Raw genomic sequence first — 22,482 nt, 5'->3', positions numbered from 1 at the left:
AATAAACATGTTAACCCAGAACCAGATCAAACAGAGAATGGCCTGGCTGCAGTTTGTTGTCACATATCCTCGAGTTGAGGTCCAGGTGCAACAGGCAGCTACTTTCTCAGAGTTGATGTTTTACCCTGCTCCAACTTTTTTTGTTTATAATACATAAAATAATTATTAAACAAAGACCCTTCCAGTTAATGATTTATTGCTGCACCATCTACTAGAAATGTGTCCCATTTATAAAGTAAATTCTCTCTCCGCTTAAAAAAAGCAAACATGTTTTTTTTCTGTTAAAATACATATTTTAATGTTTATTGTTAAAATCTGAATCCTTTAGTTTTCCTTGTTTGCTTGTTTTACAAAGTTACAAATACCAACTGATTCCAGTTTAAGCAACAAAAATGTGTGTTTGTTTTTTTATTCCCATAGCAGTTTTTGTGATTCTCTCTTTGCCTCAAAGGGTGTCTATTGGAGCTGGCTCATGAGATGTCATTTGGGTGGTCTTGTAAAAGCTGGGAAACCGTGGATGTGTGTGGAGGGAATGGTGAGACCTGAAATGACTATTTGGGAGTTGTCTGGCTTCTCTCTGGCTCTCCCTTCTGTGCTGTCATAGATCCATGGTGTTATTAAGTCAAAGGGTGCACAAGACACAGTTATGTTAAGTTTTAACTTTTTACAGCTGAAGCAAAAACATAAAAGGCACTAATTAAACTTAAAATGCTTTAATTACATTTGTATTTAAAAGCCCAAAAAATATTTTCCAACTCAAATCTCCAAACCAGAGGATCTGTGATAAAATTGTAAATGCTTGTATGGGTGGAAACTTTACCATTAGATACAGCTATTTAACTAACAAAAGTCCAAAGACCAGAAAGTGGTGCACAGGGAGGTACTGAAGGGGGGGGGGGGGGGGGGGTTGCAGAGAGGAGGAGGGAGCAAAGGGAGGGAAGTGAGAGACCAGTCTTTTGGATTTCTCATTAATTCAGTGTGGCCCTCTCTTTCAGTTTTTTTTAAAGCCCGCCCACTGACCATTATCAGCCCGGGCCTTATATATGCAGTCTGCTGCTGTTGTTTGTGAGTACACACACTTTACAGAACTTGAACCCACAGCTGGAGAAACCCACTTACCACCACCATGAGAGAGTTCAAGAGCAAGGATTTCTGGAGGGCCGTTCTGGCCGAGCTGGTCGGCATGACCTTTTTCATATTCCTCAGCCTCTCCACAGCTATTGGGAACAAAAACAACACCAACCCAGACCAGGAGGTGAAGGTGTCCTTGGCCTTTGGACTTGCCATCGCCACTCTGGCCCAGAGTTTAGGCCACATCAGTGGAGCCCACCTGAATCCTGCAGTTACGCTCGGGATGCTTGCCAGCTGCCAGATCAGCGTGTTCAAGGCTGTCATGTACATTGTGGCCCAGATGCTGGGTTCAGCTCTAGCCAGTGGCATTGTGTATGGAACACGTCCAAGTACCACTGATGCACTGGGGCTCAACTCAGTAAGTAAATTTCTTATTGCTGCTGTTGACAGAAAATGTGGAAGCTGTAATGATGCTTAAACATCCCACATTACTAAAAAATGGGATGCACCGCCATATGATGCAACACTATGTATTTAAATCGCCTTCGTAGTCTCAAGTTGACCTCTTACTGAAAGCTCAGAATTTTGTGAGGATGTAAGCACTTATTTTATCACTGTTTGTGTTGTTCTAAGGACATTCTGTGAATGCTTATTATTGAATAGTGATGACACATAATCAAAGCTCACCACACTCCATAACAGCTGAAAAAAAATCTGCAAATGAAAATATGCAACATACGCTATTTGACATTTACCCTCAGCTGTTTTGCATATTAAACTGCTCCGCTTCTCTTTGACTTATCTCTAATGTGTGACATCAGCTGTCTTCTTACCAAAAAGCTTGTGAGTGTCAAAGCATGATATCTGCTCACTGTGGATAAACTGAACTGCCCCCCACCCCACAGTGTACCACAGTTAAATTTCACAGAATAACAATAATCTGATTTTCTACCAACGAAAAATCAATGAGCAATGTGGTACTTTGGGGTCTCTGCCAAATTAGTGTCAGACTCGTGGGGTGATGCCAGCGGCTGCTAAATGGGAAGTGGTCGTGATGGGAAACTATCCATCTAACTGACACAAACTGACTGTTGTTGTTTTGCTGTTTTCCTCTCTAACTCTTGCAGCTCAACGGTGTCACTCCCAGCCAAGGCGTGGGCATAGAGCTCCTGGCAACCTTCCAGCTGGTGCTGTGTGTCATTGCAGTCACTGATAAAAGGCGTCGTGATGTCAGCGGCTCAGCGCCATTGGCCATTGGCCTCTCAGTCTGCCTGGGACACTTAGCAGCTGTAAGTTGCACTTTACAAACATCTCTAAAGCAGTTTAATGTTTATCTAGAATTAGGCACAATACATTTAAGCAATGTAAACATGCAACAGATATGATAGCGCACTTGGGGTGAAAGAATTTTTATCGGTTCAGCTAATACGCCCCTGACTCTATTATACCATCTGACCATGTAGCTGAAGATATCCTCTTATGCTGTCTTCTTGTTGCTGATTACAGATCAGCTACACAGGCTGTGGCATCAATCCCGCTCGCTCCTTTGGTCCGGCTTTGATCTTGAACAATTTTAAGGACCACTGGGTAAGTCAGAAACCGAAGCACACAAGGTCTTAACGTGGGCCTCACATTTTTTCTGCATGGATATTCCATGTCAAGCTTAAATAATTCAATAACTCCATAACAGACAGATGACTCCATTACCCACGAATCCTCCTTCAGAAGTTAATCAGTTATAGCGGTCATATTGTTTTACAATTAGCCCCGGCTGAGACAAAAGTAAACCTTTTGAGCTTGAGTGGAGTCATTGTGTTATATCTTTCTGCGATATCGATGTTTTTTTACACATGACAGGTATTTAACAATGTGGAACAATGTTGATCCGTTGCAGGTGTACTGGGTGGGGCCAATGTGTGGTGGTGTAGCAGCAGCTCTAGTATACGATTTCCTGCTGTCCCCCAAATTTGATGACTTTCCTGAACGCATGAAGGTCCTGGTCAGCGGCCCAGTGGGCGACTATGACGTTAATGGCGGCAACGAGAACGCAACTGTGGAGATGACATCGAAATAGTCCTGTACAGTCACAACCGCTTTGTTTTATTGTACATGTTAAAGCTCCTGTAAAAAAAAAAGCTCTTGAATTTAGTGTAAGATGTCAGTGTTTTTGTGTTTTTTTTAAATACCAATGAGGATTGTGGTGGTAACGGGTCAGTTAGCATCTTTGCCTAATTCACTCCTTCGTTTGACCCCTACACACAAGCTGCTCAGGCATACAAGTGGATGGCGTGAGAATCTTGACAGAGCAGTGTGCTGAAATGCTTTCCCATATCAGTATTCTTCGATGAGCCATTTTTGTATACTCTATGTGCTTGTGTCACTTTTTATTTCTGATGGATAATGTATTGTGTGTACACTCTTGAAATGTCTCTCACTTTTTTAAGTAAATAAAACACTTGTTGTTAACAGCTGTTACATACTGTGCTTTCTTATTATAAAGATACCAAATATGTATAAATATATACCTGATTAAACATTGACATATTAAAGCGTGTATATATTGGATAAGTATTATCTTGTTAAAACCTTAAAAAGGATTAATATCCAATTACATCATAAATGGAATTAGTATATTGTATAAAGTATATTCAAACTGAGATACTCATTTGTGTTTTTTCCAGACATTTTTTTGCATTAAAACATACAGATTCATCCATCATGAACCGGGCATTTTTGAGAGCAATAATTCTCAAAGGGTCCGTGGCATTTTGTCGGGGGCTCTGTGTGAAAAACATTTAGATTATCATGATTGAAAAAATGTGTATTTATTTTTTCACAAAAGGCTTCATAGTAATCTTTTCATTTTTAAACCTATAATAGTTCATGGATTACTTTTTAAATTCATTTACAGTACAATCTGCAAATGCGTTTAATGTACGTCAAATATCTTTCGAATACATTTTGCGTTCTTCCACATATAGGTGTAAAAAAAAATAGGAAACATCAAATTATTCCAAGGGTTATATACTGTAAGAGCTGATCCCTGGTATATTCTCTATCTTGTAATGGGTCATTGGCTGAAAAAAAAGGACAACCTGTGTCCTAGAGATCTGAAGCCCCTGAGGCTAGCCCACTTGGTAATCCAGTCTTGGATTTATCTGATAAGAAATGTGTGTACAGAGGTCTGCATTCCTGAAGAACTTGAGCCAAATCATTTAATTTCTTATTCATTGGCCATCTTGTTTCACCTTTTGTATTTATCCGTGCCAGGACAATTCAACAAAACAAGCGTATAGACAGATATTAGCAGCACTAGTATATATTGTATATTGCTGTCAACCAATAAAAAAAATGCAATCTTTGTGATTAATTAATCTAAATGAATCACCTATATCAATATGTGCTGTAAGAGGCATTTAAAAAAACATTGAAATGGAATTTTGGACTCTCTCCTCTACTTTAATCTCTGATCATATCACAGGAGACAAAGGAAAGGTGGCCTTAAGCTGCAGGAGAAAAAAAGGTGAGAGAGCAGATAAATCCAAAGAAACAACAAAACAAACAACCTACTAAAAAGAATCAAAACACAGACAACAATGGTGGGTAGTCCTATAGTCTCTACAGCCTCTTCAGTTGTATTTCTATCTAAACCAAACGACATTACCGGGTAGTAGGGGATATGTGATATCGAAGTAAGGTCAAAATCTTTATTTAAACAACTCCAAGGCTCTGTTGTCTGAAATTAACAGACTCACTGAACACCGGAAACTTATCCATCACTATTTCAACAATCTTAAGTGAATGTTTTTGGGTTTGTTTTTCTTCTGTTTACACGTTTATTCACCAAGCTTGTGATTAAATGTTTCGGCTTATTTCAAGCAACTGGGAGGGAAAACATTTGAAGTTGTAACCACCATTTTACCCCGCTTAACAGACCGGCATACATATTGATTTTGTACTTGACTTGCTTCCATTTCTGCATGACTAAATTCTGTGTTCATCCTATAATCTTTGAAGTAGGTTGGTGTCCAACTCTCATGAGAGACCACAATATAGAGCACCTGCATCTTGGTGATATATATATAAATATATGCCTCTGGATGACTTGATTTGGGGGGGGCGGCATATTTGTGTCTTATTTACCACGGAAAGCCAGGGGTGTGAACATCATGGGTGAGTGGAGGGCACACGTGACGAGGTGTTTCCACTGAAGAAGGATCAATACGGGGTTTTGGTGGGCTGTAATACTGTTCTCAGCCAGAGAAGCTGTCCGTCAGTGGAAAGCTATCCTTCTCTCTGACTAATATTTAAGAAAGAAGTCGTATCCGCTTGATAAATTCATACCACAGCTGTTTAGTTGATGATATTTCTAAGTATACAATTATTCCCCAATGCGTAACAAAAATAATGTGTTGCTGGGGCGGTCATCATTACTGCTGAGAGATGAATGAACCTCTCTGTGTATCGATTTGCCGGCTGATGTAATAATTGCTGATGCTCGGGTTCAGTCAGGCAACTCATACGGACTATTATCATGTGAATGTAAATAGAACATGTACAGCTTTGATGTTGAACCCCTGGCCTCTTCTCTCCTTTCTAGGAAACCCCAAGCAAAGCACCATACGGAGGCGGGTGAAATGATGACAACTTCCCCTGTAGACGCAGAGCCTACAGGTGGATGCACGGGTGGAAGTAAGGCCCATGAAATGCTGCGCAATAGAGTAGTGCACTCTCAAAATGCACGTACCAAAAAGGAAAAAAAAGGTGATTTTTCAACATATTACATATCGGTTGAGAGGAAAGTTGGCAGGCTTCTGCCCACAGGGTTAGAGAGTATACCCTTTGTCCTTCCTGTCATTTCTCCACACTTATCTCTCCACTCTCCTATCACATTCACTTTATTACGTGCAGTATATATCGCTTCCTGCTCTTCTGAAGTAATAAATCTCTCATCCTCTTGACTGAAACATATCCGTAGCTTGTTTTTTAAATGTCCGAAAAATGTCTTAATCTCTCAGACAGAAGATGGAAAAAAGTATTCAATTTGAGAATATATCGAAAATTAACTGAAATAATGAAAATTGAGAAAAAACACATTTCTTTTATACAGAAAAATGGGGATGTCCTCTTTCTTTGGTTGCCCAAGTCAAAGTTGATGCTATGACAGGTGTCCTTTTCTTTTCTACTGACAAGGAGATAAGAAGTGGCATAACCTTTTTTAACCTGTCAGTCCGTTCACATGGAAAAGGCAGAATGGGTGGCTGGTTTCCTTGTTGTGAATTCAAAAGACCCCATTTCCTTCACAGCAGTATTTGACTAATGTTAACTTCAATGCAGCCGGCTCTGCGTGACACGTTCTCAGAATAGAATAGGAGATAGATTGAAAGATAGGGAAACCATTTACAAAGACTTGAGAAAAGGTCATGGGAGTTGGATGTCCTTCACACATCTGATGAGTGTCCTTCACACATTTGCTTTGAATTAAGCCAAATAAAAAAAAGGTGCTTTTTAATTCCTAAATCATATTAAAACATTGTTCTTTTACTTTTTTACGACCCCCCCCCTAAAAGAAAGTAAAATTAATTAATTTAACATATTTTTCAACATTCACTTCACTTCTTCACACACAAAGTAACAGTCTGGTGAATATGAGTTGTGAAAATCAGTAAAAGCAGCTCCACCTTTTTGTTAAACTGGAAAAGTACTGAACAGAACAGGAGAAGTTGGAGGTCACTCTCACTGATTGAAATGCACATCTCTCAGCTGCTTCTAATCAGGCCTGATTTGTTAAAACCACACACTTGATGACTGCTGGTGAACATGATGTTTTCAGCGGGTTGCTGGTGAAACCAAATCTTTGTCTGCGCCACAGCCTGAGTGTATCACTCAAACTTCACAATATCTGTTTGTTAGCATGAAGTGAAATGTTATGTGAGTAGCCATGTCAGAAATTAAAACCTTGGTATTCTGGAGGGCTGTTCTGGCTGAGTCTCTGGGAATGATCATTTTTTTGTTCACCGGCCTCTCGGCTGCGATAGGGGACCGAAATAATTCTTACCCTGACCAGGAGATAAAAGTGGCCTTTGCCTTTGGCTTGTCCATTGCCACATTAGCCCAGTGCATAAGTCACATTAGCGGTGCCCACCTGAATCCTGCCATCACCCTAGGCCTCCTAGCCAGCTGTGAGATAAGTATTGTCAGAGCTTTTTTCTACATGATAGCTCAGATTTTGGGAGCAGTGGCTGGCAGTGCCATTGTGTACGGTATCAGGCCAGGAACTACACATTCACTTGGTGTTAACAAGGTAAGGTGGAATCCATTTTTCCTGAGTAACGCTCCCCTTAATGAATGACATGTACTGCTCAGATTGAGTGGCATTTGGGGAATTGCCCTCCAGCCTGATATATTTTTGCTTGTAAAAGCCTGTAACTCCTTCTGTGTTCTAATCTCTAAGTCGTTCATATTTGCTAACTACTGGTGATGAATTGTTTTAATTAAAAATAATAATTTTCATCAGCACTTATTGTCTGTACCTGTCACGCAATAAAGGCAGGCCATAAGTCACTGAGGAGGGTTGATGATGAAATCTTGTCCTTTGCAGTAACTTAAAGGGATAATTTACAAATTTTAAGCCAGGTCAGTGACATGACAATGACCTCAAACGATTTCGACACGTTCCTCTGGGACTGCTACTGAGACGGGCCAAACTGCTATGACACACAGACCTGGAATAAAATTGGGGAAAAATACCCCTAAGTACTGAATCAGTCAGGCAACTAAAGTGTGGTCCAACTGTTTTTGTTCCATTCCAACTCGGGTATTTTCTCCCCTATTGCAGCTAAATGGAATCAGCCCGTTACAAGGCTTTGGTGTAGAGTTCCTGCTCACCCTTCAGTTGGTACTGTGTGTGCTTGCAGTCACCGACAAAAGACGTGATGTCAGTGGATTTGCGCCTCTGGCGATCGGATTGTCAGTGGGGCTGGGACACCTCGCCGGGGTGAGTTACGCGTTTCCACCGCCATTGATGTAATACATGGTTTCTCCTTCTCACTGTGGTCTGGTAGAATAGATTGGTGCAGAATGAACCAATCAGGCTGGCACGTAATCTGCTGATGTTGCAGCCAGAAAGACAAGTGGTGTTTTCTCTGATTTTTTTTACAGATCAGCTTCACAGGATGCGGCATTAACCCGGCTCGATCCTTTGGTCCTGCAGTCATACAGTACTCTTTTGATGATCACTGGGTATGTATTGTGGAGCTGTGAATCATATTTTGCAAGTGTTAGGGATTCTTGAGTCATTCCTACTGGAAGAGGGATGTCTGTATTGTTTAATTTTCAGGTGTACTGGGCAGGACCAATGAGCGCAGGTGTGGTAGCAGCTCTTCTGTATAATTATCTGCTGACACGTGGACAGGAGCCTTTCAGTGCAAAAAAAAGAGTTGTGTTCTGCTGTGACACAACACTGGGAAGTGAGATTCGTGAGCCTCTTCTGGGTGATGTGTAAGACTGGTCAAGGACCACATCTGAATGGAAATGACTACTTCTTAGTTGTATCAAATAAAATAGCTTTTCAATAAAAATGGTCCATCTTCTTTCTTATACTGATGTGTGAACTGAAGTCTTCATCTTTATCCCTTTACACCTCTTTTCTCCTCACCTTTGCACACAAACCTCCTGCACACTATAAATACTGAGGCACTTACAGTGTACGTTGATTTAACACACCAGACACACTGGAAGCAGATATGACCTGAAACAAAAGCTGGGTGTTTTTGGAGGGCTGTGGCTGCAGGATTAGTTGGTCTGTCACTGTTCAAAATTACCGCTATATCTGCTATCAGGGGAAACGATGAGAGTGGCATTCCAGGGGGAGAAGGCAGCTCGGGAGCTGTAGGTGCTGCTGGCCACATGTCACACGAGCTCAGAGCTTCGGGTGCATTAGCGGTGCATACTTGCGATTACTTTGGGCCTACTGGTCAACTGTCAAACCCCTTAGCCCTCAGATGTGTGTGCTACAGCCTGGCTCAGATGCTTGGGGGAGTTGTAGCTATTGCAAATGGATTTAGGCTCAGTGGATCCCAGGGCTGCTGCTAAGCGTTTGGGGGGCCCTAAGCAGAGTTTCACTCACATCTTTTCTATTAACTATTTAAAATTGACAAACGAACAAATTGTCATCATAGAATATTTTCTTTAATTTTCCCTTGGGGAAATGTCTGTAGCTGAACCTGAGGAGTGTTCATCACAGCATTGTACTGACCTGAAGCCTTTAGACATGGACAGTTGCTGGAGTTGTTCAGTATGCTGTAGTTTTTGACTGCTTGTGGATAGTTGCTCATCATCTGAATCTTCCTCCTGATTGTGTGTTGCTCCATAAACATATTTTACCGTTGACACTGTGACTAGTCTTAAAACAAAATGTAATTAGCAAAAGCTAAATAAAAATACCGAAACATTAGGATTTTCTGATGACAAAAATAGCATGTCGCACAACTGTTCATAATAGCTTAGGTCTACTGTTTATCTATCAGTATAGCACTAGCTCTATTTAAAGTAATGGCTATATTACATGCATATGCCTTAAATAAAAGTTCTGAAATAATTCTCACTTTCTTTAAAAAAAAAACATGGGTCTGTTCATAATTAGTTGAGATATTTTTGAAATGTAATAATTATGACATTTTTTACTAACCTTAATTCTTTGGGGCTCCCGCCAGGTACTCGGGGGGGCCCTACGTGCTTTGCATATTCTGTGTATGGGAAGTGGCGGGCCTGTCGGATCCGCTAACAAAGTAAGGGGCCATCGTCTCAGTTTAAAGGATGATTGATTTAATAATAAAAAAAGAAAAAAGTTTTATCCAATATATATCATTGCTTTTATTCTAATAATACAAACTAACTTTAAGCATTTAGCTGTAAATGCTGATTGTCTTTTGCAGCAAAATAAAGTGACCGCAGGACTAGGCTTCATCATGGAGTTCTTTGCCACACTTTAGCTGGTTCTGTATGAGATAGCAGTGTCTGATAAGCTGTGCTAAACTAAAACATACCTGTGCTAAATCTGTGGTTGACTTTTACAGCAATTTGACCAACAGTAGACTTTCTACAGTTGACAGAAATTTCAGGAAACAGACTAATGGTGAAGGTAACTTCTGCTAAAATAAGCACTGTAGGGATGGACAAGGGTTTCATTTAATAGAGGATAAGAGGCACTATTGGAATACCAGTTATATCAGTTTGTTGAAGATGTCAGATTTTGTTCAAGACTGTCAGAGCTGTTGATGTTGGATACTTACACTGTTGTGAAGTGAATATCCTGTTCAGTCAGTGTTGGTGACGGTCTTCTTGAGACCACTGTTCCTTTGCCAGTACAGTTTTCCTGTGTTTGGCAGGTCTTGTCATGATTCAAGACTTGTCCTCAATGCTTAGTTACATAATTTAACTGTGTGTGCGCGCCAGCAGATCAGGAAGCATGTGCAGCAAATCACAATTGCAACAACAGCTACACAAATGTCATGTTAAGGTGTGTAAATCCAAGTGTGTTTTCCTGGCAGGGGGTACTGAGGTACAAAGGTGTGTGTGTGTGTGTGTGTGTGTGTGTGTGTGTGTGTGTGTGTGTGTGTGTGTGTGTGTGTGTGTGTGTGTGTGTGTGTGTGTGTGTGTGTGTGTGTGTGTGTGTGTGTGTGTGTGTGTGTGTGTGTGTGTGTGTGTGTGTGTGTGTGTGTGTGTGTGTGTGTGTGTGTGTGTGTGTGTGTGTGTGTGTGTGTGTGTGTGTGTGTGTGTGTGTGTGCGCGCGCGCATTGTGGCCATGATAAGAAGATGTTGTCTTTAGAGATATAATGGTCACCATAAGACCCTCATGCACAACTTTGCAAAATTCTTAGAGATATAGAACACTGTAAAAAATGCGGTTAATTTTGGTTGATCAACACTCAAATTATGCATGTCAAAAGACATTTGATTGTAATGTAATGTTACCATGTGATTGTAGGAATGGCCTGCACAGATGATTTACACATGCATAAGCTAACTATTCCCAAACTACTGACATGAATTATCCATTTCATCTATGTAATGTTTGAATGATTTACACATCATTTTCACTGGATGTGGTATAAATCCTGCTGCCTAGAAATGAAACTGCTGGTTAATCTGGTGTCAGTGGACACTTATAAGCTTTTCCTCCAACAACCCTTTTATTATATCAGACACAAATCTAGTCGATCTCTGCTTTCATTCCAGCAGGTGTACTGGCTGGGGGCCGATGAGTGGCGGCATAACAGCAACTCTTATCTATGATTTCCTTCTGTGTCCACGCACACAAAACTTCCAAACGATACAGCTGAAATAACTGCAGAAGGCAACAGCAGCCCAGGTCCAAGTTAGTGGCACAAAAAAACCCTCAGAAACATTAAGCTGTCTGCCAACACATCTATGAACATGAAATAAATAAATAGTGTGCACAACGCAGGGCTCCAATATTCAGGTGTAATATATAATTGGATATTGGAGCCCTGCAGTGTGTTTATTTCATGATCTGCCCACTTTCATGATCTGCTCACTTTCGGCTCAGTCTTTGGCCTACTAGCACATCTGTAAACAACATATGATTTACAGAAATTAATAAAATAAAAATTCTATTTTTCTTTCAAACTGTTCTCTAATTTGCAACGTTCAAAGTAAAGTCAACATAACCTCATTTACATGGTGTTACCACAATAATGCAATGTAGATTTAGATCTGCTTGACCTTGACATAGTTTCTTTATAATGTATCACAAACTGTATTATTTTAGTTAAGGTGATTGGCGACAGTCCCAAAAATCTCTCTTCAATGAAACAGGACAAGGATGTAGGTTAGGTAATTTCACACACGAGCACTTTATTTCAGTAAAAAAGCAGTTAGTAAAAAAAGTAAAAAGCACACTTAGACAAGATGTGGTCGTCACAGAGATTTCCTGTTTGGCTGTGTCACAAGAATGCCTCCATCTACGCACATGGCACGTCTCACATCCCATTTTTATGGTTTATGCGTATGTGATGGTCCACACACCCTTGGCTAGTCATTGAATAACCATCAAGTGACTTTAAACTCATTGGACATTTCTCAACAGAAGCCACACGTTTTGAAAGCGATCCAACCAAGGTCGTTTTACGTAGATGCTAGGGATTGTTAGTTTAAGCACCAATCAGAGGCAGCATAACCGCTGTGGTTGGATGCACGTACCCTTGTTGCGCATTCCCATTATTTCTGCTCTGTGTGAGATGATCATTAACAAAATGTCTTGTGTCCCAAATAATTTTACAATGCCCTGTGAGGAAATAAAGGTGTACCTTTTGTTATATTGTCTGGTCCAAGTTCCAGTTATTGCCACACTAGTAAGGTTATATCCATGATGGAAAATCACCGCTATATAACACAAACTTTACTGCAGTATTAAATATAAATGCAACAGATATAGCGATGCAAGGGGAAGATGTTATACGCCCCAGCAAAGCCTGTATGGATCAACATATTTCATTAAATGTAATTGCAATGTCTGAAACAATCAAAATAAAGATCTACATTCAGTAAATGCATAATTCTTTATAGCTTTCCTCTGTATCAATGAAGGATAGTTGGGCTGATGGGTTTATTTCCCTCATATATCATGACACTTCTTCACTTTTTTTTTTTTATGGTGGAATTTCAGAGGCCGGTCATGTGACGGAGACCAATCTAGAATCTCCTTTCTTTGTGTGCTTAACCTCAGAGGTCAGAGCATTGTGTTTAGCCCCTTGTTTTGAAGTTTGTCCTCAACAACATGGACAATACTCTTTTTGTTGCCCGTCGGTCATTTTGTCTGAGACTGTCCTTCATCAAATGATTTGGCTCCCCATGTTGTGCTTGTTTATTCCACGAGTTGGCCTGGGAGAGTGCTCACTGGTCCTCTCATTATATTTATCTAGACAAAATCAGCAACTGGGAATGGAGGCTTAACCTGATTTACACTGATTTCAGAGTAAGCAGGGTGATATTCAACCCAACAACATGGCCTGAATATTCTCAACAATGGCTGTGATAGAAAATGTGTGCCTTTTTTTCACTTTGATTAGTAACACATTAAAGGCTAAGGCTGGCAATATTCAATATATTCTATCGTCAACAAATCCCATAAAAAGTCTAAACCCGTCAGTTAATTGATCCAGTTAGCCAAAGCCTGATATAAGTTCCTCACTGTGGTCACAGATTGTTTTTAAAATAACGTGCAATGTTTTACATATTTTTTGTTGCATGTAATTGATTCCATTATTAAATTTGGTGTACCACTGTGCTGTCTTGTTGGCTACATGTTGCTTTAAGTTGTTTGCAGCTGCGTTTAGCACTATTGCCCAAGGAAAGTGTTCCCTCAGGGACAATAAAGTATATCTAATCTTATCTTATCACACAAATAATGAGCTAAACTGTGGCACTCAGTAACATGTTCCTTTATTACAGTGAACACTTGTTTATTTCTATAAATCCCACCACCTTGCTGCAGTAAATAACTCTGCAAATAGTTTCCGAGCAAATTAACTATTTACTTCTGCTTGAGTAATATTTGCGGAAAGCTACAGTGCCCTGCTGTTTCTGGAAATGACTGAACCGTTTTTTAAAAACAAAATTATATATTTGCCCTGTTCTTAAAGATTGAATTCTTCAGCAGGAACATGGGTAGCTGAGTCCCACAGTCAGGGTGTTGGGGAATAGGGGAATCAGGCAGAATTGAGAGAAAAATGTACACATTGTTGACTAAATTATTGCCCAAAACAAGAAAATATAGAATAACACTTGCATTCAAAGGAACATACGGCGGCTTCCTTAGGGTTTAGCAGAATACAGAGTAACACATCCTCTCCTCACCACCCCTGGCCTCAACTTATTGACTGATGCTTGGTCCTTATCTGTGAGCTACTTGCCAAGCTCACTCCCTCTCCCTGCTTTTCATCAGTTTTTGGCAAAGGTTTAATAAATGCTGTGTCAGAAAGGGGGGCCGTGCGGAGCTGTGGGGAAGTGGGGCACTGTTAGATTTCTGGCGAACTACATGCAGAACTCTGTGTATGACAAACAAATGTGCCAATCAAATCTGCAGAGAGTGCACAGTTTTTACTTCCCTTTTATGACCACCGTGACCACACAGATATGATGAATTATTGTCCCCCAGCTCTTTCTGGATAGCACAACTGTATTCTCGATTTTAGTGTTTTTCTCCAAACATCAGCGCAACACCTTTAAGTTTAGTTAACAGCCTTTTTTAACGGCAGGGCTATAAACGCGTGTCAGAGGGTGCAGAAGGTGAATGGTCCCACAATCTATTTCAGAGGCCCTGACCCGCGAAACTGCTTGGTAAACACAGATCAAAACAGGCCACAGTGGTCACATTGGCTCTGTCAAAGTTAAAGGCTGAACCAAAGGGCTGCCCCACCACCAAAATGCAAAACACGGGATTGAAACTTGCTATTACTCTCAAATTGATTAACTGGTGTGTTAAAGTACCGACTAACACTCAGCAACTACCAAATCCAGGTTGTTAATGTTTTATGGTGTTGTTAAAGGTCTGTTTCATTAATGTTAGTAAATACAGCATAAAAATTCCTTGGTGAATAAAGTCTGATTCTGATTCACCTTCAACTAAACCCACAGAATTATAATTAAAATCAATTACGTATGTTAATACACCTTAAATGTATGTATTTTTAAAATAACAGATCAGGATTTTAATGATTGACTTCACCATGTGACGCTACGCTGTTCCTTGTGCTCTTTGACATTGTTGAACAGTAAATTCTTCATTTAAATTGTATGCCCATAACTTGTATGCAAGTGCATGCTCACAAACACAAACACACATGCATAAAAAACACATTAATTTGACAGCTGCAACCTCTGTGAAACCTCATAACCACAAGGCCTACATGTAAAATAAGTCAAAATAAGTCTATGAAGTGAGCACATTCAAATAAACGGAAATGTTATGTCAGTTGCTGCATGTACAGTATATGTTATGTTAAATGCTACAGGGATTATTATCAGGAAAGGGTGGATTTCAGGTTTATCCTGCCACGGGTACATAATGTCTACACACACACACACACACACACACACACTCTGAAATGTTGTTCTGAAAGCCAAAGGGATGACCCCCTCAGCCATTGCAAGAGAGGTCGAGCGTTGCAAGTCTGATTTAAAGAATATTGAAACTTCACAAGAACACAGATTAATTTAAGTCCCTTAAGAAGGCCGGCCCTCCACGTAAATCAAGTGCACAAGAGGACAGGATAAGGCAAATTCTCAATGGGGAATAGGAAATGCAAATGTTTATGTGAATCTCCTTCCGCAACATGCAATACCTCCACTACAGTTGTCTCCGACTCAGCCCGCAATTTTCATGCAAGACAATGCTCCCTGTGACACTGCAAAACAGGTTAAGCAGTTCCTTGAAGCTAAGAATATTGAAACAATGAAATGGCCAGCCCAGAGTCCAGATCTAAACCCCATAGAGAAACTCTGGAAAATCCTTGGCAACAAAGTAAATTCTAAGAAACCCACTACAGTTACCGAACTGTGGAAGAGACTGACGAAGAATGGACCAAGATCAAATCAGAGCAGTGTGAGAAAGTAGTGATGTCCTGTGGACACAGATGTGCTGAAGTCATTCAAAGTAAGTAAGTACAGCTGCTAGTACAGCAGTGGTATAGCCACAGCGGATATTCCATAAAATTCTGAACAGTAAAAATTAACAATATTTCAGAATAAATCAAGTATTAATACTTTGTTCCCTAATTTTGATTTCCAGTGTATATAGTGGACAAACATAACATAACAGTGTGCAACACTGCCACCCCCTGGTCTTAAATGGATCTAGGCATGCATGCTGTTTAATGCAGTTACATCAATAACTAACTGACTAAAAGTCAGACTTCCTAACATGAGAATGAATCCTTTCCAAAAAATGATGTCCTCTTCACTCATTTAGCCTCCTATATCATATAATATCCAATATAGGCCACGGAACTTATTTCTATTTAGTGTATTCATGAAAGCTGTCTAAATGTTGTGATTTGACTACAAGCTAATTGGTGCTGGTACTGTCTTTGGTATTTCTGCAAGAAATTAGATTTATTTACGATGGAGGAATTATTGCTCCTCATACACAAATGAATAGTAGGCTAGTTGGCACAGACCCTGCAGCATTACATCTGGTTTAACCTTAAGACAACAAAATGTCAATTAAATACAATCTAGTTAAATAGAGTTTTCTTTTAAAAAGGACAAAATACATATTGTACAACTGCAAATCAAGAAGAAGCTGACTGCGGAAATCATTGTAGTAATAATGGTGAAGATAAAACCCAGTGTTATTTATATTTTATTTTTTACAATTGTCATAAACAGTACGTTCTGGATCAGAGTGTTCCTGAACGCACCGCCGAAGAAACCGGAAGACGTTTTGCGTCAGTTCCGGTTGCAAAGTTGTAAAGATGTCGCCGTCCTTGTTTAATTTTGTCGAGGCTAAAAACAAATTTACGGTGAGAAATCGCGTAAATTAAAGAAGTGCTATTATAGCGTTATAGTGTGTGCGTACTTAACATCAAACCAAGCTTACCGGCTGATTACTGCGTGTTTCTTGTTCTGGTAGCTGGTGTTCGTGCTAGCTAAGCTAACAAAACGCTATCTAACGATGTTTTTCTCTCACGAATGTTAAATGTTCTCTCTCTCTCCCTCTCAACACACCTACAGGCTTCTGTCAAACATGGCCTGGTTGGTAAAAACAGCAAACATTTAATAAATGTTTTCAACCAGTTCCCTGGGAAGTGAGTATTGTTTATTTAGTTGAATGCATACGCATGAACAACGTTAGTTTAGCGCATCATCATACGTGTTCTCGTGTGTTACAGTGAGACTGAGAAGAAGACTACACTGGACCAGGCGCTGAGGGGGGTTTTGGGGGATCAGATTGTAAGTAAATTGGCGGTAATCTACCCATATTTTATTCTAACAGATGATAACATGAAAGCTTGACATTTTTGCGTTGTCTTCAGGTTGAGCAGAAGGCGAGCTGTGAAGAATACTTGTCCCTCATCTGCCTGAGCATCGATGCAGTTGCAGAAGGTATGTTACTCATCGTATTTTTGACTGAAAACGAATAAAGTTATACATGATTTTGTGTCATACCATTGAAATTGCCCACACGTGGCTACATGACACTCAGTTAAACTATGTATTATCTGTATTGTTCTGATTAGACAGTTGAGCTTCGAATAAAGTCACCATATATTATGCATCTTCCTAACGATAGGAAATTGTAAAAACAGAATTAAAACACCAAAAGCAGCAAATATTTAAAGGGTTGCAGGATAATTCTTCTTGTTAAGTCCCTCCCTAACCTAGCTTATGTTAGTGATTCCTTATATTTTCAATTTCATGGCCAAAACCTAAGTTAAAATGCCTCTTTTTTCTATGCAGTGTTCTGTGTGTGTGTTCTAACATCTGGCATAAGGTTGATCTGAAATGTACCAATTCAATTTTGTTTATAGTGCCAAATCATAACAAAAGTTATCTCAGGACACTTTATAGAGTAGGTATAGACCACACTCTGACTTATTTATGATTTACATGGACCCAACAATTCCCCCATTTTCACCCTTATCTATTAGGCCTTTTATCTGTCATTGCTACTGCTGCCATTAATGTCCCTGTTATTGTTGCCTCATCTCACCTCTCACCACAGGTATCTGTTCTGCTACAACTCCTTTCATCCTGCTGGGAGATGTATTGGACTGTCTTCCTCTCGACCAATGTGACAAAATATTCTCTTTCGTCGAGGACAATGTGTCCACCTGGAAATCGGTAAATAAGCCACAGGCTCTCAGTAAAGGCAGTTGGAAGTATTCATCCAGCATAATATAGATCGTTAAATCACTTTGTCTGTGCTCTCCCATCACCTAGAACTCTTTTTACACTGCTGGAAAGAACTACTTGTTGAGGATGTGTAACGGTAAGGATAGTTTTTCATTCTTGTTTATGAACAAAACTGTTTAAAATATAGAAATAAAATTATATTTCTCTAATTCCAAAGTTCCTGTTTGTAACACACCTCGTAATATGTGTAGATCTTTTAAGAAGGCTCTCCAAATCCCAGAATACTGTATTCTGTGGGCGAATACAGCTTTTCCTGGCACGTCTCTTCCCTCTGTCTGAAAAATCAGGTAAACACATCTTTTGTGTTTGTTATCTTTGAATATATATGACGACGTAAACTATTTGTGGATATTTTGTATGATAATGTGTGGACACCATCTTCTGATTTTAGCTTGTCATACTGCCGTTTGTGTTTATTCCAGGTCTCAATCTACAGAGCCAGTTTAATCTCGACAATATAACAGTGTTCAACAAAAACGAACAAGAAAGCACTCTCGGCCAGAAGGTGAAGTGTTGAAACCTGATGATTACTTTGAAAATTAAAATTTCTAAAAGTTTAATCTTATTTCATGGTTCCATGTTAATAGCACACTGAAGAAAAGGAAGAGGGCATGGAGGTGGAGGAAGGAGAAATGGGAGAGGATGATGCTCCTGCGCCATGGTAAGTGAAAGTCACGCTTTAAAATACATGGCAAAATTAAAAAAAATATATAGATTTAAATTATGCTTTTGCTTGTTACTTTTTTCAGTTCCATCCCAATTGACTACAACTTGTACAGAAAGTTCTGGACACTGCAGGACTACTTCAGAAACCCTACACAGTGTTACGATAAATTCTCTTGGATGACATTCCTTAAGGTAACGCACTTTACCGCAAACGCAGAGAAAATTTTGCCCCCTTTGTTCTCCATGTTGTCAGAGCATAACAAATCCCAAAGTAGATGCTAAAAGCAATGACTCACTGCCGGTGTGTGTTCCTTTTTGTCCCGCTCAGTTCTCAGATGAGACCTTGGCAGTGTTCAAAAGCTATAAACTGGATGACATGCAGGCCTCTAAGAGAAAGATGGAGGAGCTGAGAGCTTCCAGAGGAGAACACGTTTACTTTGCCAAGTTTCTAACAAGCGAGAAGGTGAGGAACCTCTTTATAGCCTGTAAATTATCCGCCGTTTATACAATTTATTTGTTTAAAGACTGGATGAAATATTACATTGCACTTGGTAAACAACAAGCTGGCACAGTGGTCTTATTTTTTATGTACTGTAGATACTTTATTTCTGAATGCATTGGTATTGAATATGTTAATTTGTATTTATTTTCTTTTGCTCTCCGTCTTCAGTTGATGGACTTGCAGCTCAGTGACAGCAACTTCAGGCGGCACATCCTACTACAGTACCTCATCCTCTTCCAGTACCTGAAGGGTCAGGTCAAGTTCAAAAGGTGAAGCATGTCTCTGCGCTGACTTTGTAGAACAGTAAACAAAAAAGTGTGTGGCAACAAGCAGTAGTCAGTTGTTGGGGGTTCATATTTTGCAATGTCTTTGTCCTCATACAGCTCCAGCTGCGTTCTGAATGATGACCAGACTACGTGGATTGAAGAGACAACTAAACTGGTGTATCAGGTCAGTCACACATCACATGGGCAAACCATACACTGTCTTCCCAGTTTTGATGTCAAGATTTACCTGGTTGGACGTACAGTAGGCACTTTTTGACATGCTGATTATTTTTGATTTGGTTAAGATTCTAAGGTACCTGCCATTTAGACAGGTATCCTTTTTTACTAGAATGGCATCCAGAGTATGGCTGCACTATATGAGGACGATATCTTATTACAATTATTATGACTGATATTGCAGTTGCGATATTGGAGCGTCATCATTCTCATTTTCATTGAAAAATGTATTCAAATGAACAACATTTTTTCTCTCAAGTCTGTAGAATACAACTTGTGGGCTGGGATATCTTTGCAGTACTAGAATACTTACTTTGATACATTTTGCCTTTAACAAATATTGCGCCCCAGTGCAATTTGGATATTGTACTTGCCCGTATTGCGAATGATACAATTATTGACAAATGATTAATCATGCAGCCATAGGGTCCAGAGAGAGAGAAGTAAACCTGCATTAATCTGTGACTGCTCTCTTGTAGCTGCTGAAGGAGATCCCTCCTGATGGAGACAAGTTTGCCTCCATGGTTGAGGTGAGCCTTACTTAGGGAATACTTTTATTTAATATTGAATGAGGCTCACTTTGCACATTCTGTCAAGTTTTTTGGTTTGTTCTCCATACACCAGTGACACTAGAAATGTTCTTCTTTAAAGCATATCCTCAACACAGAGGAGAGCTGGAATGGCTGGAAAAACGAGGGATGCCCAAGCTTTGTGAAAGAGAGGTACAGTAGCCTAATCATGACAGATGATTATTTCATTTGATTGATTTATAAACTGTTTAATTCACATTTTAAACAAAAAAAACGTGGTCTGTCTGTGAGCGAGCTCGGGCTAGCATGCTTAAATGACAGTTGGCCCCACCTGTTCCCTCTTTAACAGGACAGTAGACGACAAACCCAAAAGACCCACTAGGAAAAGACAAGCTCCAGAAGACTTCCTTGGAAAAGGACCAGACCGCAAGATTTTCATGGGAAAGTATGTGATCTAATACTGGGTTTGGCTAGCAGAGTAATATTTTTTTAAAATATTAAGTCTCCGGTTTAAACCCTTTACTGGTAAGCATCCGTCCTGCAAGGATGCAGGTGTGCAGGGCATGCGTTTGTTTGTAATGTGTTGAGACAAAAAAAGTGAATAATCAATTGTAGACCGTAGCTAAAGTGGAATGAACAACAGCCTGTGGAGTTTACCTCCGTAATTCACGCTGTTCTTTGTTTTGTTAGTGATGAGTTGACTCGACTGTGGAACCTGCACCACGACAACATGGAGGCCTGCAAGTCAGACAGCAGGTCAGTGGTTAAGAAAACAAAGGCAACAATTCTCACGCTCACCTTTTTGTATATATGCTTTTACATTGAATATCTTTCATTCAGGGAGTTCATGCCGTCATTGGATGAATTCTTTGCGGAGGCCATTGAACAGGCAGACCCTGCAAACATGGTGGAGGATGAGTACAAGTAAGTTTGTACTGTGACATGTTTTATCAGAACTTTTGAAGGTCTTCAAGAACCAAAAGAGCATTACTAGCTTCACTCTGAGCTTTCCACTCAGTATGTTTGCGTGACTCTTCTGTTTCTTCTGTAAATCAATGCAGAGTTGTGCGGAATCCAAACTACGGCTGGCGTGCCCTGAGGATGCTGTCCAGGAGAAGTCCACACTTCTTTCAACCTACTAACCAGAAGTTCAAGAGCCTGGCAGACTACCTAGACAGCATGGTTAGCAAACTGGCCAAAGAACTGCCGGTGAGAATTTTTTTTTTTTCTTTAAAAAAAAAAAAGTATTCATCATTATAAAGGGATGTATGATGTACACACAAATGGTTGACAAACACTGATATTGTAATTTCCATTGCATATATGCAGAAGGACATTCCCTCTGAAGAGATCAAGACAGGAGAAGAGGATGATGACGATAATGGAGACAATCTTCTCAAGGACAGCAATGACAGTGAGTTTGAATAGTCACCTATTGAACCCAGTACCTTTTTTGTTTGGGTCATATCCACCATATAGACCACCCGTTTTTTCTTCTTTCTTTTCCATATTTTTTAACACAAATTAATTCATGGAGGAGTGATGGATTATCTTACATTCAGGCTTTTCTCAGGGAATATATGGAGCCCTTATTGATATCGTATCATGCATTTTCAACTAAAATTTAACATAGCTTTGGTTTATCCTTCCCCTCAGCTCGACATCTGTATTTTTAAGGTCCTAGTTTCGGTGATTAAATCCCCTCATGCTCCACATATCCACCCTTTTCAAATCAAATCTATTTTTATCTTCCCTATTGTCTTTCGTGCAGGTCTGGGCATACAGAGCAAGATGGTGTCGAACCAGCAGATGGATGACATAGCAGCCAAACTGGGCGCTCAGTGGAAGATGCTGGCGTCTCATCTGGAGATGAAGGCGTCAGAGTTGCGAGAGATTGAAACAGACAGTGAAGATGTTGACATGCAGGCAAAACTGCTGCTTGTAGCCTGGCAGGACAGAGAGGGAACCCAAGCTACAGTGGAGAGCCTGGTCGCAGCTCTAAATGCTGCAGGATTCGCCCAGATGGCAGATAACCTCAGTGAGGCTTAAGGTTTATTTCTTAAATCATTAGTACCTCCATTACATTGTTGCAGCAGCCTTTTTCATACCAAAAACAATTGGAGGCTAAAGTTTTGTATGTAGTATAGGTTGAAAGTCATTTTTTAACTGTAAAAATGATTCAATAAATGTTTTTTTCAAGATCATGTTATACCAATGATTATGATCCCATACTCACATTAAAGAATCTCACATTTTGGTATAAGTTTATTTT

The 22,482-nt window shown here is 39.9% G+C and overlaps 3 protein-coding genes across 3 annotated transcripts; all 3 read left to right on the top strand.

Annotated features, from left to right (window-relative positions):
- Positions 1-1,082: 1,082 nt before the first annotated feature.
- On the top strand, positions 1,083-3,539 carry LOC310958139 (aquaporin-1-like). Its single transcript, XM_083928968.1, has 4 exons — positions 1,083-1,489; positions 2,199-2,360; positions 2,578-2,658; positions 2,966-3,539. The coding sequence occupies exons 1-4, from the start codon at positions 1,127-1,129 to the stop codon at positions 3,143-3,145; spliced, it is 786 nt and encodes a 261-aa protein (XP_083785094.1). The 5' UTR covers positions 1,083-1,126; the 3' UTR covers positions 3,146-3,539.
- Positions 3,540-7,012: 3,473 nt separating this feature from the next.
- Positions 7,013-8,575, top strand: LOC310957872 (aquaporin-1-like; the record flags this gene model as incomplete). The annotated part of the gene is made up of 4 exons (XM_083928610.1): positions 7,013-7,375; positions 7,910-8,068; positions 8,233-8,313; positions 8,411-8,575. The coding sequence occupies 4 exons, from the start codon at positions 7,013-7,015 to the stop codon at positions 8,573-8,575; spliced, it is 768 nt and encodes a 255-aa protein (XP_083784736.1).
- Positions 8,576-16,540: 7,965 nt separating this feature from the next.
- On the top strand, positions 16,541-22,465 carry thoc1 (THO complex 1). Its single transcript, XM_083929033.1, has 21 exons — positions 16,541-16,616; positions 16,828-16,901; positions 16,986-17,046; positions 17,130-17,199; positions 17,819-17,937; positions 18,037-18,085; positions 18,201-18,296; positions 18,432-18,514; positions 18,597-18,670; positions 18,759-18,867; positions 19,004-19,138; positions 19,346-19,446; positions 19,561-19,627; positions 20,160-20,210; positions 20,332-20,402; positions 20,560-20,655; positions 20,901-20,966; positions 21,051-21,134; positions 21,272-21,419; positions 21,540-21,624; positions 21,982-22,465. The coding sequence occupies exons 1-21, from the start codon at positions 16,569-16,571 to the stop codon at positions 22,257-22,259; spliced, it is 1,965 nt and encodes a 654-aa protein (XP_083785159.1). The 5' UTR covers positions 16,541-16,568; the 3' UTR covers positions 22,260-22,465.
- Positions 22,466-22,482: the final 17 nt, after the last annotated feature.

Source organism: Echiichthys vipera, assembly GCF_963691815.1.
Source record: "Echiichthys vipera genome assembly, chromosome: 15".
In the NCBI taxonomy this organism is placed as follows: domain Eukaryota; kingdom Metazoa; phylum Chordata; class Actinopteri; order Perciformes; family Trachinidae; genus Echiichthys; species Echiichthys vipera.
The sequence above is the reverse complement of the archived record's forward strand: the minus strand, read 5'-3'. Positions and strand labels throughout refer to the sequence as shown.

Bases quoted from the DNA above. Each gene is read 5' to 3' on its own strand.
- LOC310958139 (XM_083928968.1), top strand. From the start codon at position 1,127: ATGAGAGAGTTCAAGAGCAAGGATTTCTGGAGGGCCGTTCTGGCCGAG. The intron at 2,361-2,577 runs GTAAGTTGCACT...TGCTGATTACAG, and splicing joins GCCTGGGACACTTAGCAGCT to ATCAGCTACACAGGCTGTGG. The intron at 2,659-2,965 runs GTAAGTCAGAAA...GATCCGTTGCAG, and splicing joins ACAATTTTAAGGACCACTGG to GTGTACTGGGTGGGGCCAAT.
- thoc1 (XM_083929033.1), top strand. From the start codon at position 16,569: ATGTCGCCGTCCTTGTTTAATTTTGTCGAGGCTAAAAACAAATTTACG. The intron at 20,211-20,331 runs GTGAGCCTTACT...TCTTCTTTAAAG, and splicing joins AGTTTGCCTCCATGGTTGAG to CATATCCTCAACACAGAGGA. The intron at 21,135-21,271 runs GTAAGTTTGTAC...AAATCAATGCAG, and splicing joins ATGGTGGAGGATGAGTACAA to AGTTGTGCGGAATCCAAACT.